Source organism: Rhamphochromis longiceps, linkage group LG23 (assembly GCF_057381845.1).
Source record: "Rhamphochromis longiceps isolate RC_006_pf linkage group LG23, R_longiceps_female_GT1.1, whole genome shotgun sequence".
NCBI classification, from domain to species: Eukaryota; Metazoa; Chordata; class Actinopteri; order Cichliformes; family Cichlidae; genus Rhamphochromis; species Rhamphochromis longiceps.
In genome coordinates, this window is record NC_140578.1 from 17891581 (window position 1) to 17907902 (window position 16322).

Sequence of the window (16322 nt, forward strand, 5' to 3'; positions counted from 1 at the left end):
AAAATAAAATAAACAATAAAAGGTGAATCAAATGGACCATTACGGCAAGGCTGGGATGGTCAATTTGGTAAAGTAAATCCATTGGCCATCTTTCCTTGCCTTTAGACAATAATTCTGATGGCAAAAGAGCCAAACGGGACAGGCAAAAAACAAAACAAAAAAATAATAATAATCTAATGAGTGAAAATGAATCAAATTGAATGTTCCTTGTGTAAACCTTTCTCACAGAAGATGGTGCCCCAGTTAGAAATACTTAGCTGCTGATTTACAAACAAAACCAAGTATCCTTTTTTTTTAGAATCTATAGAGCACCAAAGAAGAACACTGATTTCCTTCAAGATCAAAATGATATATTTGATATCAAACTTGATTCTGTCTATGATGATGACAGAGTGGTTAAACTGATTCAAATGACTCATTTCTCCAACTCACATCAACTGATTTCATTGTGAAACTCAGACTTGTGGAGCAGAACCCCAAACAATAAAAAGCAGATTTAAAAACACTTAAGCCATCGGTGTTCATTAAACTGACATCATGCAGTTCAACTTCTGACCAGCCGAGGGCGATAAATCACCATCAATGAAGAGTTCATCATCAACGACAGAAGCGTGATAGATGCTGAATGTCTTTAATATTTTTACACTGACTACATTCCAACATATATATCCAACTGTGATCCAACATATTGCAGACAATTATACTTTTTTATGCATTTATTAACAATTAAACTTGAAAGTCTGATTTCCAAAAATGTAACTTTGTTGATGTTTAATGGCACAGAAAGCCAAATGAAAATGTGCTAAGCTATATTTTTACGCTTGACTGGATCCCTTGTGCCTAAAGAGGAAAACATCATGCTAAGAATATTGCTCATAATAACATTTAAAGAATTAATAAAAATCAATTTTTAAAAAAAAGTTATCAATTCATTGTATACTAAATAGGTAACCAAACTCATGAATTACAGAGTTGACCTCTGCATGATAACCAATTCAACAGTACGCGCTACTCTACTAATATGTGTGGTACACTTGAACAGCCCATGATATTTAATAGACAGCGTGAGAGTCTGTCTCGTTGGAGCAGATTTCCTAAAAGGCTGGTATCTTTCGAATTCTTTTGCTTGCCGTAGTGAGCTGAGCTTGAGCTACACAACATACTGATATTCACTATGAAACTTTATGTGGGAAATGACAGAAAAACAACACATTGATTCTGGAACAAACGTATCATCCATTTTTAATGATGTAAAATATCATCTGGTTGATCAACAAGAATCAATCAGCATGAATCTGAAAACATGTTGAGCGGAAGAGACAGACATGTAAAGACTGAACTATCTGTTCAACAGTGTTGTTCTAACTAAACTTGGCATAGACTCACTGAGGAACCAGGAAAGACTGTAAACCCAGGATAAAGAGTTTCAGTGAATGTGGTTTTGAAGGTGTGGAGGTGGATCAGAGTATCAGAGGAGACTCTGTAGAAGGACAGAGTGCCAACAGGACAGTCCACATATACTGCTACTCTGTTAGAGACAGAGGAGGAGGAGATGAGTGTTTTAATCTTGTTGTGCCTGACAAACTGACAACCATCCTCAGAGCAGCTCAGACTCCATGACTGATAATTAAATCCAAAAACAGAGACAATCCCACCTCTTCTCCCCCTGATGCCTCTGTAACTCACTGATATCTCAACATTTCCTCTCCACTCGACTTCCCAGTAACAGCGACCAGTGAGACCATCTTTGCACAGCAGCTGAGGCCAACCATCAAATCTGTCTGGATGATCAGGATATGACTGAACCTCCTCGACATGTGTCACCTTCCTGTTGTTGTCAGACAGTTGGAGTTTTCTGTTTACGGTGTTCGTGTCGATTGTGAGTTGACAGGAATCTGATGGAGAGAACAAACACAATCCAGCTGCAGTTATTGATCCATCATCTGTTCATTGATTGACACTTTGATGATGACACCTGACATCCCAGATGTGAATAAGTGATGTGAAGATCGTTGAATGTGTGCTGCTTTGTTTTCATAAATCACATTAAAAACACACTTACACTTCTTCAGACCTGGTGTCAACCAACGGACTCCAGCAGGCTCCACCCTGAAAGGAACAGAGGGGTCAGATCAGGAGACTCTCTATCAGCATGCACACATGGACATTATATCGCTCTCATACACATACTGTTAGGCACTGATAAAGGAACAGTCCAACATTTTCACCAATACACTTCAATCTATAGGGTCAAAGTGTACCCTTTGGCCATTTCTACCTTTTCTGTTCCATTGTGGGATTGTCGTCACACAAGATTCTAAATATATATATATATATATATATATATATATATATATATATATATATATATATATATATATATATATATATATATATATATAGCAGCTGGATAGCATAGTAGGAAGACTGCATGCCTAGGCTAGACCCCCCCCATTGCTAAATCAAGCCTACTGCAGACATGAGAGATATGAAGTCATACCGGCTCGGGCATCGCCCGGATTAACAAGGTCTGCATCAGGTGTTGGGGAACCAGTACCCCCTGGTGAAGGTGGCTACTTGAACAAGACAGCATTGGTGGGCAACAGATGAAAACAGGGCACTGTTGGAATACTACTACACAAGTAACCCCAGCAGAGGGAGTTACATGAATACAGTGGTCCCAGTGGTAATCGGAGTGCTAGGTGCAGTGACTCCCAAGCTAGGCGAGTGGCTCCAGCAGATCCCAGGAATAAGATCTGAGATCTCTGTCCAGAAGAGCGGAGTCCTAGGAACAGCTAAGATACTGCACAGGACCCTGAAGCTCCCAGAGCTCTGGTAGAGGACCCAAACTTGAAGAATAGACTGCCCGCAGGGGCGAGAGGAGAATTGTTTATTATTATTATTATTATTATTATTATTATTATTATTATTATTATATATAATTTAATGCACGGCTCCACCATTTTAATGAACAATGCATTTATAATAAGAACATTTCAAGTGGGAAGGATATTGTATGATCATCATGATCCTTTAGGTCTCCTGACTCATAAAATTTAGAGAAGTGCTGCATCAATTTTGAGGGAATAATCCAGACATGCCATTCACCAGCCACATGTATTAGTCAGGTGCAATGTGTGTCAGGCGGCAGCCAGGAACGGAGGCCCTGACAGACCAATCCCTGGCTACCAAGACTAGCAATTGGGTCATGGAATTTCACTTCTCTGTTTGGAAAGGAGCCTGAGTTAGTGCATGAGGTTGAGAGGTACTGGCTAAATATAGTTGGGCTCACCTCAAGGCATGGCTTGGGCTCTGGAATAAGTTTCCTAGAGAGGGGCTGGACTGGTCTGGAGATGCCCTTGGTGAGAGGCAGTGTGTTGGAGTGGGTATCTTAGTATCCCGTCAGCTTGTTGCCTGTATGTTGAGATTTCTCGCATTGGATGAAAGGGTTTGTGTCCTGCAACTTCGGGTGGGAGAACGGGTCCTGACTGTCATCTAAGTTTATGCACCCAATGACGGTTCAGAGTACCCAGCCTTCTTGGAGTCCCTTGGCGGGGTACTTGAGGGTGCTCCACCTGTTGCTCTTCTGGGAGACTTCGATGCGCATGTGGGCAATGACAGTGAGACCTGGAGTGGGAGGAACAGCCTCTTGGATCTGAACCAGTTTGTTGTTTTGTTGTTGTACTTCTATGGCCATATGTTCTGGGAATCCTGGCACTGTGGAATGTACAGGGTGGGCCATTTATATGGATACACCGTAATGAAATGGGAATGGTTGGTGACATTAAAATCCTGTTTGTGGCACATTAGTATATGTGAGGGGGCAAACTCCTCAAGATGGGTGGTGACCATGGTGGCCATTTAGAAGTCGGCCATCTTGGATACAACTTTTGTTTTTTCAATAGGAAGAGGGTTATGTGACACATCAAACTTAGTGTTAATGTCAAAGGAAAAACAATGGTGTGTTTGGTTTCAATGAAACTTTATTCTTTCGTGAGTTACTTACAAGTTTCTCTTTGTTCTAAGCCATTGACGTGTTAAAGAGGTTAACACGTGAGGAGCGGATCGAAATTGTGTTGATATCTGGTGAACGCAGTAACCGGGTCATTGCAGCAGATTTCAGTGCAAGACACCCTACGAGACCACCCATCTCCCATGCTACAGTTAGCAAACTGCTTGCTAAGTTTTGTGAAACTGGTTCAGTGTTGGATTTGCCAAAATGCGAACGCAAGAAAACTGTCACTAATGAAAAAACATCAGTGGCTGTCCTAGCTTCATTCAGCAAGAGCCCACAGCGTAGCACTCACTGCATGTCACTGGAGGGTGGCATTAGTCGAACATCCCTTTGGCGGATATTAGCTACTCACAAATGGCACCCTTACAAACTCCAGCTACTGCAGCATCTCAACAAGAATGACCCAGATCGGCCCACCGAATTTGCAGAATGGGCAAAACAAAAATTGGAACAGGACCCTCAGTTCACACAGAAAATTTTGTTCAGTGATGAGGCAAACTTTTATGTGAATGGTGAAGTTAACAAACAAAACCACCGCTATTACTCTGACACTAACCCACATTGGATGGATCCCTCCAAGACTGTTGGAACAACAAAAGTGATGGTTTGGTGTGGTATATGGGGTACAACGATAGTGGGTCCATTCTTCATCAATGGAAACCTCAAGGCCACTGGATATTTGAAATTGCTACATGATGATGATCTTTATGCACTGAAGGTGGCACATTCCCTGAGTTTTTCCAGCAAGATGGTGCACCACCACATTATGGGTGCCAGGTCCGAGCATTCCTAGATGAACAGTTTCCTGGAAAGTGGATTGGTCGTCGTGGGCCAGTTTTATCTTTGGGGTCATCCGAAGGCAATTGTCTATGGTGTGACGATACGAGATGTGCAGCACCTGAAACTATGGATACTGGATGCCTGTACTGCCATTTCTCCTGCGGTGTTGCTATCAGTGTTTGAAGAGTGGGAGAAGAGGGTTGCATTGACAATCCAACACAATGGGCAGCACATTGAACACATTTTATAAGTGGTCAGAAACTTGTAAATAACTCATGAAAGAATAAAGTTACGTTGAACCGAGCACACCATTGTTTTTCTTGTGACATTACCAATACGTTTGATGTGTCACATGGCCCTCTTCCTATTGAAAAAACAAAAGTAGTATCCAAGATGGCTGACTTCTGATTGGCCACCATGGCCACCACCCATCTTGAGGAGTTTGCCCACTCACATATACTAACGTGCCACAAACAGGATTTTAATATCACCAACCATTCCCATTTTATTAAGGTGTATCCATATAAATGGCCCAACCTGTATAGAAGCAGCAGGTATGCCACATGTAAAGCTGCCACTTTGTATTTTTGGTCAGCCATGCTAGGAGGTATGCTGTAAAAATGCGTTGTAGGGTTCAGAATGCATCATAAATGGTTTTTATTAAACAGTTAATTTTTTAAAAAAATCTCCTATAGGGAGACTATTAATAATAAATTAATTAATTTTAAAGAAGTTTAAAAATGAACTAAATGTCATGACTGGGCAGCCAAGCACAGGTAAGTGGACCAAAATGCAGGCACCACACGGAGGCTCGGAGGTATAGTGCAAACGAACAATTTATTTGGCACTCAAAACTGGCACACAATGAAAGAGGTGAATGAAACAAAACACTACACGTGAACTAAGGGCGAGAGGGAAAACACGTGACCTCTGAATATAAACTACCTACTAAACTAATGCAAAGCTTCATGTTAAGGTACTAAGAATCTATAACGAAATACACACTGTGACTGGCAAGAACTAGAAGACAAACTATTACTAGGGATGCTGTGAATTTAAACAAAGCTATGAAACACGAGGCTTGGCTAGAACAATCTCCACAATAATTGTCGAAACAAGAAAACAAGAATCACACCGCGTGTGCCGCAGCAAAGTCCAAAGGCAATAGTCTCTTTAGCTGGCTGGGAAAAAAACAGCCTGGGCACAATACTTGGGTATTTTCCGGAGCAGGCACACAAGGTACAGGATTACAGCGTTTCTCTCTGAGTCATTGTCTGGGTAGAAGGTGAGGCTTGGAGGGGTATAGAGGTCCGGGTGAGGCTAAACCAGTTCGTCTACTCTCACTGTGAAGTGTTGGGCAGGGAGGCAGGCAGGTGAGTAGCGCCGAGAATAGAAAACAAGCCAGCGACGGGAAGAAGAGAGTTTGCTGACAACAAGATCCAATCCTCTGAGAAGGTGGGTTAGCTGACATTCCGGCAAAGAATGTTTGAGAACGCTGGTCTTAAGAGCCTGCCAGCTAATTACACACAGGTGCCATAAACTAGGGGTGTGGTGACTCTGCCCAGTGATGGATTTACTGGCACGCAGGAAAACCCAGCACTCACCTGGACGATGACACTAAATTTGTATAATCATCCATTAGCTATAGCAAGTCAGATTTTATGATACGAAGAATGATCTTTTTCTTCTTAAATCATTTCACCTGCCTCAAGACTTTGTGCTAATCTAGAATAATATATTAAAGGTCCTCTTCTATAGAGAGATTAATCTAATATTAGTTAGGGTCAGAGGGAGATACATACAGAGGTCTGTCTAAAAAGAGTTTTAAGCACTTCCTTCTTTATCAGATATTCTCACCATACCTGAGAGTGTCCAGATCTTTTTGTCCATCTGAAAGAATTCCCAAGTCACCTGGATGATTGTGGCTCACATCCACTTCTCTCAGAGTGGAGGAGTTGGAGCTGAGAGCTGAAACCAGAGAATTACCGCCTTCCCCTGTGATCAAACAACCTGACAGACTGCAGACAAACACACACACACACAAACACACACACATATATATATTTAGTAGTTTTCTTTTGTTTGTTTGTTTTTTTCCTGAAAGAATGCCATTCATCTATAGACTCTTTCAAGAAGAAGGCCCAGCAGTGGTTGTACTTCTGGCTAATCTAAAATCTCTTTAAATGGAAATTCTGTTGTTTCTATTTATTCTGTTTTCTAGTGTCAGGAAAAACCTGAAGATAAAGTTAGAAAATTCTAAATACTAGCCTAATAATTTCCAGTGTACAATGTGGACTCTGCAATCCAACAGACAATAGCTTTACTCCTGAATCCTGCAGGTTATTGTTACTCAAGTCAAGCTCTCTCAGGCGAGGGGCATCTGAGCTGAGAAGTGAAGACAGAGCTTCACAGCTTTTCTCTGACAGGTTGCAGATGCTCAGTCTAGAAAAAAATGTACAAAAGCACACTGCTTTAAAAAGGCATACATGGTGCAGTGAAGTGATCAGCAAATTAGCAGTATTTATGCAATTTATGTAGAAGCAAGGCAGTTCACTATCATTTAGACTATAACGAAAAGATAAAACAACACATGGACATATTGTCACAGAGTTATGTACTCTCCATGTTACCTATGCTAATGCTACTTATTACTTATTATGACCTCAAAGTTTCCAGTTTCCAGTGTGGACTCTCCACTTCAGCACACATAAGCGTTACTCCGGAGTCCCGCAGATTGTTATTACTCAGGTCCAGCTCTGTCAGACTAGAGGACTGTGAGCTGAGAACTTCAGACAGAGCTTCACAGCACCTCAGTGAGAGGTTACAGCCACTCAGACTAAAAAAAAAAGATACATGCTGCATTTATAAAAGACAACATTAGGCAGTATTTACATGCTGTTCAAGAAGTTAAAGTTAAAGTTGTAGCAGACTATTGTGACTTAAGGTGAAATACTGAAACTACAAAGATGCAAAAACATGAAAATGACGCTGACTTAATTTTTTTTTCAGTTCTTATTGATTACATTTATCAGTTAAGGAAATGAGAATGTTGATTGATCTGACCTGAAAGTTTCCACTTTACACTGTGGGCATTTCATTCCAATAGAGAGAAGCTTTACACCTGAATCCTGCAAGTTGTTGTTACTCAGGTCTAGCTCTCTCAGACTAGAATGTACTGAGCTGAGAATTGAGGACACAGTTTCACAGCTTCTCTCTGTAAGGTTACAGCCGCTTAGTCTGTGGAAAAAATCATAATAAGGAATATATGAACAGAAAGTCAAAACTTTATTAATTTTACAGCAGATTATTGATTATTTCTGTAAACTTATAAACTGGAATCGCATCTGTAACCGGAAGGTCGCCGGTTTGATCTCTGGGCTCTCTGTCCTGGTCGTTGTGTCCCTGGGCAAGACACTTTACTCTACTTGCCTACTGGTGTTGGCCAGAGGGGCCGATGGCGCGATATGGCAGCCTCGCTTCTGTCAGTCTGCCCCAGGGCAGCTGTGGCTACAACTGTAGCTTGCCTCCACCAGTGTATGAATGTGAGAGTGAATGAATAGTAGTATTGTGAAGCGCTTTGGGTGCCTTGAAAAGCGCTATATAAATCCAATCCATTACTATTATTATTATTAAATATCAAAATATTGTCTTTCTGACCTGAGAGTTACCACTTTACAATGTGGGGAAATCATTCCAACAGACAGCACCCTCATTCCTGAATCTTGCAGGCTGTTATAACTCACGTCCAACTCTCTCAGATTAGAGGACTGCGAGCTGAGAACTGAGGACAGAACTTCACAGCTTCCTTCTGATATGTTACAGACCCTTAGTCTGAAAAATTATGAAGATGAAAACAAGATGAAAAAAAAGTAATATTGGTGTTCAAGTGTATTCATGTTGCAGTAAGATTTAACAGATTTAACAATATTTTACACTGGCATTCTTATTGATTTGTGTTAACAACACAAAAATGTGTTAGCACACTATGATTTAGATTGAAATACTACAAATGCAAAGCTAAAATGACACATAGATGAAATTAACTCAATTCATTATTTATGTCAGCTGGTGAATAAGAGACTATCACTTGATATGACCTGAGAGTTTCCAGTTTCCAGTACTGACTTTCAGCACACAGAATTTTCATTCCTGAATCTTGCAGGCTGTTATTACTCAAGTCAATCTCTCTCAGACTAGACAGCTGTGAACTGAGAAATGAGGACACAGCTTCACAGCTTCTTTCTGAGATGTTACATCCACTTAGTCTGAAAAAATTTAAACACAGGAAAAACTTACTGGTTATCTTTGTCAACTGATTAAAAAACACAGACACAAAAAATAAACAAACAAAAAAACAAAAAACGAGAATGTGACCTGAGAGTTTCCAGTTTCAAGTTTGGACTATTCACTCCAGCAGATAGAAGCTTTACTCCTGAATCCTGTAGGTCATTGTTACTCAGATCCAACTCTCTCAGATTGGAGGACTTTGAACTGAAAACTGAGGACAGAGCTTCACAGCTTCTCTCTGAGAGGTTACAGCCACTCAGTCTGGAAATAAAAAAAAACAAGTAAAAGCATAGTACGCACTAGCTGACAGTTCTTGCAAGCAAGAAACAAAACAAACAAACAAAAATACCCATGATAACCACTTTCCTGTTGGTGTAAAAACAAATCACATAGACCAAACAAAACCTTATATGGCAACCCTGGGCATTTGGTTACTTAGGAAGAGAGGAAAGTTGTGGGAGTGACAACAGTGAGTTTTGGGATGTGAGAGATCACGTTTAGCATATTTTGAGTGCATAGTTAGTTTGTAGTGTAGTTGGTAAGTGTTATAGTCATGTTCTTTCCTTTGTTTTGTTTGACAAAACAATAAGGGGACTACTGAATGTCACAGTTGCTGCCAAAAGCCGCAAAAGGCAGATTTAAATGCAAATGCTGTCTCCAGCTGGAAACACGAGGAGTGATATACCTCTTGTGTACATTCCCCCTCTGTCTTCTGCTAGACAGGAAATTTTTCTTCTACTGCCATTTTATGGGGGTTTTTGTGTGTTAATACAGTAAGTCAACAAAAGATATGTGAGGTTGTGCCGAAAATAAGAATACCAAATAAGTCAAGGTAAACAGTTTTTAAAGGAGAAATTCAAAAATAGTGAAAGATGGGCAATTCTACCATCTATTTCAGAGGGCTGATTACATATTTACTTACAAAGCTTTTTTGGAGGTTTTGACCACTGGCAGCAGTCTCAAAAGAGCCTCTTCTGAAGCAGAATATTTCTTTAGGTCAAACACATCCACATCTTCTTCTGATGACAGTAAGATGAAGACCAGAGCTGACCACTGAGCAGGAGAAAGTTTATCTGTAGAGAGACTTCCTGAACTCAGGGACTGTTGGATCTCCTCCACTAGAGAACAATCATTCAGTTCATTCAGACAGTGGAACAGATTGATGCTTTTCTCAGCAGACAGATCCTTTCTAATTTTCTTCTTGATATACTGTACTGTTTCCTGATTGGTCTGTGAGCTACTTCGTTTCTGTGTCCACAGGCCTTGTAGCAGACGCTGATTAGTCTGCAGTGAAAGACCCAAGAGGAAACGGAGGAACAAGTCCAGGTGTCCATTTGGACTCTGTAAGGCCTTGTTCACAGCACTCTGGTGGAGATATTTTAAATTCTTTTTCCCTAGTGACAATCTAGACCATTTTGAGGTTGCTTTTTGTTCTTCCAGCAGGTTGACACAAGAGCTGATAAAGGTTAGATGGACATGAAGAGCAGCCAGAAACTCCTGAATGCTCAGATGGACAAAGCAGAACACCTTGTCCTGGTACAGTCCTCTTTCCTCTTTAAAGATCTGTGTGAACACTCCTGAGCACACTGAGGCTGCTCTGATATCAGTGTCACATTCTGCCAGGTCTGACTCATAGAAGATCAGGTCACTTTTCTGTAGCTGCTCAAAAGCCAGTTTTCCCAGTAACTCAACCATCGTCCTGCTCTCTGGACTCCAGTGTGGATCCATCTCAGCTCCTCCATCATATTTGACATTCTTCACTTTTGCTTGGACCACCAGGAAGTGGATATACATCTCAGTCAGGGTCACAGGAATCTGTCCTCCCTCCCTGGTTTTCAGCATGTCCTCCAGAACTGTAGCAGTGATCCAGCAGAACACTGGGATGTGGCACATGATGTAGAGACTTCGTGATGTCTTGATGTGGGAAATGATCCTGCTGGTCTGCTCCTCATCAGTGAATCTCTTCCTGAAGTACTCCTCCTTCTGTGTGTCAGTGAACCCTCGGACCTCTGTCACCCTTTCAACACAATTAGAAGGGATCTGATAGGCTGCTGCAGGTCTTGTGGTTATCCAGACATGAGCAGAGGGAAGCAGGATCCCTCTGATGAGGTTTGTCAGGAGCACATCCACTGAGGTGGACTGTGTGACATCAGTCACAGTCTCAGTTTTTTGAAAGTTCAGAGGAAGTCGACACTCATCCAGCCCATCAAAGATGAACACAACCTGGAAGTCATCAAAGATTCCTGCTTCTTTGGTTTCAGTAAAGAAGTGATGAACAAGTTCCACCAAGCTGAACTTTTTCTTTTTCAGCAAATTCAGCTCTCTGAATGTGAAAGGAAACATGAAGTGGATATCTTGGTTGACTTTGTCTTCAGCCCAGTCTAGAGTGAATTTCTGTGTTAAAACAGTTTTTCCAATGCCAGACACTCCCATTGTCAGCACTGTTCTGATTGGTTTATCTCTTCCAGGTGATGCTTTAAATATGTTTTCTTGTCTGATTGTTGTTTCTGGTCTGTCTGGTTTCCTGGATGCCGTTTCAATCTGTCTGACCTCATGTTCATCATTGACTTCTGCAGTCCCCCCCTCTATGATGTAGAGCTCTGTGTAGATCTGACTCAGAAGGGTTGGGTTTCCTGCTTTAGCGATCCCCTCAAATACAGACTGGAATTTCTCCTTTAGCCTAGCCTTCAGTTTGGGCTGACATTTTTGAAGAACTTCTAAATGAATAAACAGCAGATAACAACACTGTCTGTTATGGAGCACTTTACATAAATAATTCAACAATTCAAAACAACACGAAACCCCCCAGACTATGACACTATAAGTTTCTGGACACATTGTCAGTTGGATTGCTGACTGTGAGTGCTCCTGGTTTCATCTTGTTTCTGAATTATTACTGGCCAGTTATTTGCAGATGAGTAGCTGAAACATTCTGAGATTTAGAAATAGTTTGTATCCTCAGCCTAATTTTTGCCTCAGTAGTTTCATAACAAAATTCAGTGAATCACTTTTTCCTTTTTTTCCTGTTTGTTTGTTTGTTTTGGTAAGGGGCTTAACACTTTTGTAAGCAATATCATTTGGTTATAACAAATATCCCACAAAAATGACATAAGGAGTTTCCTCCTCTCCTCAGAAAACCATGAAACTGATCAACTTGTGTTGCAGAGGAATATCTTTCCAAAACCCTGGCCTTAACACAATTGAAAATCTGTTATGGTCAGGCCAGTATCAGGAAACCAAATAATTTATTTAAACTTTACCTAGCCAAAAGCGTGTTGATACCAACCACAAGTGTCTGGTTAAGGTACAACATGCTTATGGATATTTAACCAAATATCAGTGGGAATTATTGGATATTTTGATCCTGTATGTATACTTTCAGCTTGTGTGGATCAGAGGCAATCCAAATTAAATTCAAACTTGTCCACTCAATTCTTGTTTTATAAATTAATTAAATTGTATAGTATGCAATTATTCCACCCTGGAAAAGAACACCTCAAATAACTCATTTGAAAGCTCAACATTTCCATGCTATCCATTACCAATGATCAGCGCACGTAAAGTTTTGACCACAACTGTAGTTTGTCTATGTTTAATTATCATGTTGTTGTAATTTTTTATGCCATCATCCAAGGAAATTCAGAAACAAATAAGAAACAAAGTACTTAAGATCTCTCATTCTAGAAATGGTTATAAAATCATTTCTACAGCTGTAGGACCCCAGCAAATGACAGTGACAGCTATTATCCACAAATGGCCGGCTGACCAAAATAACCCAAAGAGCGCAGCAATAACTCATCCAACAGGTCACACAATATCCAAAGAATGCAAGCCTCTCTTAACATTAAAAAATGGCCTGCATGGCAAGATGAAAAAACTTTGTTTTTTCTCATTTTTTCCAGAAGACTTTTGGGTAAATACTCTGGGGGACTGACAAGACAAAAGTTTAATTTTTGGAAGGAATGTCATCAAAATCTGGTATAAAAGTAACACAGAATATCAGAAAAGGAACATCATACCAACAGTAAAATATGGTGGTGATAGTGTGACTCTCTGGAGCAGTTTTGCTGGCTCAGGAACTGGAAGGTTTGCTGTCATAAATGGAACCATGAATGATTTTCATCTGTTCTTGACCTCAAGTTGATGCACACTTGGGTTCTGCAGCAGGACAATGGTCCAAAACATACCACCAAGTCTACCTCTGAATGGCTTAAGAAAAACAAAATGAAGACTTTGAAGTGGCCTAGTTGAAGTCCTGACCTTCAACCAACGATCTGAAACTTGGACCCATCAGATCAAAAGCACAGATTTAGAGTTGTGTCTGCTACTGAAACTCTGTGTGGGATCTATTTCTGAGGCTGGTGACTCAGATGAATTTATCCTCAGCAGCACAGGTGACTCTTGGTCTCCCTGTCCTGGAGCGGTCCTCATTTGAGCCAGTCTTGTCGTAGCCCTTGACAGTTTTTGCGACTGTACTCAGGACACATTCAATGTTATATCAATTCTCTGAACTGACTGACCTTCACTTCTTAATGTAATGATGGACTGTCATTTCTCTTCACTTAGCTGATTGGTTCTTGCCAAAGTATGAATTCTAACAGTTGTCAGCTGTGTACCAACCTGACCTCTGCAACACCACAATTGACAGTCCCAACCCCATTAAGAAGGCAAGAAATACTGACTACATCATAAAACTGAGGCCAAGAGTTTGTAGCGCTGTCAACAAAGCAAGGGGTGGCTACTTTGAGGAATCTAAAACATAAGACATAGAATTCTTTATCAATTTTTTCTTTTCTATATAATTCCAGATATCTTGTTTCATGTATTTGATGTCTTCAGTATGTATGTACAATGTAGAAAATAGTAAAAAAAAAAAAAAAAAGACAAACATTGAACGAGAAGGTGTATCTAACCTTTGATGATGTTTTGGAGTTGTAGGCGCAGCTTAACTATAGCTGATGTTGACCTTCTAAATTAATGCACACTGAGGCTACAACGTCCCCTCGCTTACCACTGATCCCTTACACAAACCACTGAATGCTTACCTTGTGATGAAAGTGATAAATATGCCTGGGCTGAGGAATTTCCTGTTGGAGGATAGTATACATTGAGAGGAAATCTATACTTTAAGACAATATAAACAGGTTATTTTTCCTCAAACATAATTTGCAGAGGAAAGATATAAAGTCACACTAACAGTGTGAACTAAGGAGTTTTCACATCTCTTTTTAAACTTACCTTTATTCATGTTCTTTAAAGTTGTCCTTGCTACTTCAATGACATGGTCAGTAGTATATGTCTGCACCATTAAATCTACAGTTTTCAGTCTGTCTGCGTTCTCCAGATGGCACTTTTTGATGGATGGAAAATCACCTTTTGTTGCATTCTGAAGGTACCAGTGGAAATGCTTTAGCTCCACCTCTCCCAGATTCTCCAGAATGTGCAGTAGCTGCTCCTTAACAGGTATTTCCATCTTTGAGATATAAGAATACAAAAAGAGAAATACACAGAATTGTTGATATTACAAAGCAGCTGCAAGTGTCTTTTGACTTAAATATGATGTGTGGTCAGTTACATTAATCATAAATGGCCTGCATTTGTATAGTGCTTTACTAGTCCCTAAGGACTCCAAAGCGCTTTACACATTCAGTCATCCACCCATTCACACACACATTCACACACTGGTGATGGCAAGCTACATTGTAGCCACAGCCGCCCTGGGGCGCACTGACAGAGGCGAGGCTGCCGGACATTGGCGCCACCGGGCCCTCTGACCACCACCAGTAGGCACCGGGGGAAGTGTCTTGCCCAAGGACACAACGTGTCTTGCCCAAGGACACAACGACAGTTCGTCTTGTAACCTTCCAATTACAAGACGAACTGCTAACTCTTGAGCCACAATCGCCCCCAATAAGACCAATCTTGAAAAACCTGTTGAATTTAACGTAGCCATTAGAGAACTTTCATTTAATATATCCATTCTTGAGTTAAGTACACCATCTTTTTCAGATGAAAATCAAATATGTGGAAAAAAAAATTACCAAGTAATAAACTAGAAATGCAAGTGATAGCATGAATTTTAGGAAAGGAACAGTTGGTCTTCTAAACGATTTGTATAAAAAAATGTTAAAGGAAATTGTTAGCTGTTAACTGACAGAGACATTGCAAGAAGTATTTTGCAATTATTACTCAAATAACTTGTAAATTCAGTGAAACCTTACAACATGTGTGGAGCAGTTTGCAGGGACGGTACCTTGCTTAGAGTTACCGCAGGGTAGCCGTTCAGTGGATTCGAACCCCCGAACTTCCAATCATGGGGCGACCACTCTACCTACTGAGCTATCCCTGCACCTAAAGAAGGGTTACCCTGTGTCACCACTGCTGATTACACGGCAATCAAAGCTGGACAACAGCTGTACAGTCACATGGATAAATCTGTGAAGTGAGACAAGAGTGGGACAGGCTAAGCATAAGATATTTATGTACACAGTTCCAAAAATCATTCTAGTTCTGTTACATCAGTGGTCCCCAACCATGGACCGGTACCGGTCCATGAGTCGTTTGGTACCGGACCACAAGGGTGTGAAATTCATGGTTTTCATGGTTTTTCTCATTTTTTCTCGTTATTTTTTTGATTGTTTTTATCGTTAACTCGGTCTCCCTGGGTCTGGGTGTGTTATGATTAAATCTTTTTTTTTTGGTATCGGTACTGCTTTTATTTTGTTGTATTCATCTGCGACACCTTAATTAAGTTAGTTAATACTTTTTTTTCTAGATAGATTTCAATATACACTGTCAAACCAAAAAAATATCTCTCAAGTTGCATTAAGTGGGCAAATATTAGGTAGATTATTAATATACTGAGCATCATTTTAATTTAAGATTTTAAACTGGAGGTATTCCAAACCTATTGTTAATAAATCATAACTATAATAATGTAATTACTAGAATGCCTATGTAGTTTCAAATCTATAGAATGAGATATTTGTTATGGATTAGTCAAAAAGCTGGCTGCAGAATGACTGGCCTTTGCAGTAATAAGGATAACCTATAAGTTAACAAATATATAATAATAGATTCACTTATCCTGCATTAAGTGAGCAGTGAAGCTGGGGAACTATGGTGCAGTTTTAGCTCATTTCCTATTTGTTATCTATTTGCTATGTCACAAGTAAAAAAAAAAATCTGTCTTGCAAATTTTGTCATTTATACTAAAGTTGCATTAGGAAATATAACACTT

General features: G+C 40.2%; 1 protein-coding gene across 2 annotated transcripts; it reads right to left on the minus strand.

The window, feature by feature from the left end:
- Positions 1 to 653: 653 nt before the first annotated feature.
- LOC146641568 (NACHT, LRR and PYD domains-containing protein 3-like) lies at positions 654 to 14555 on the minus strand. Of its 2 annotated transcripts, XM_085399549.1 has the most exons (12): positions 14321 to 14555; positions 14128 to 14169; positions 10005 to 11799; positions 9170 to 9343; positions 8893 to 9060; positions 8453 to 8626; positions 7859 to 8032; positions 7458 to 7631; positions 7064 to 7237; positions 6658 to 6813; positions 2063 to 2109; positions 654 to 1895 (listed from the first exon to the last, which is right to left on the minus strand). In XM_085399549.1, the coding sequence occupies exons 1-12, from the start codon at positions 14553 to 14555 to the stop codon at positions 1366 to 1368; spliced, it is 3843 nt and encodes a 1280-aa protein (XP_085255675.1). In that variant the 3' UTR covers positions 654 to 1365. The 2 variants fall into 2 exon arrangements, with proteins under 2 accessions (XP_085255675.1, XP_085255673.1); XM_085399547.1 differs by lacking the exons at positions 7064 to 7237; positions 14128 to 14169; positions 14321 to 14555 and having other exon boundaries at positions 10005 to 11619.
- Between the last annotated feature and the right edge of the window lie 1767 nt (positions 14556 to 16322).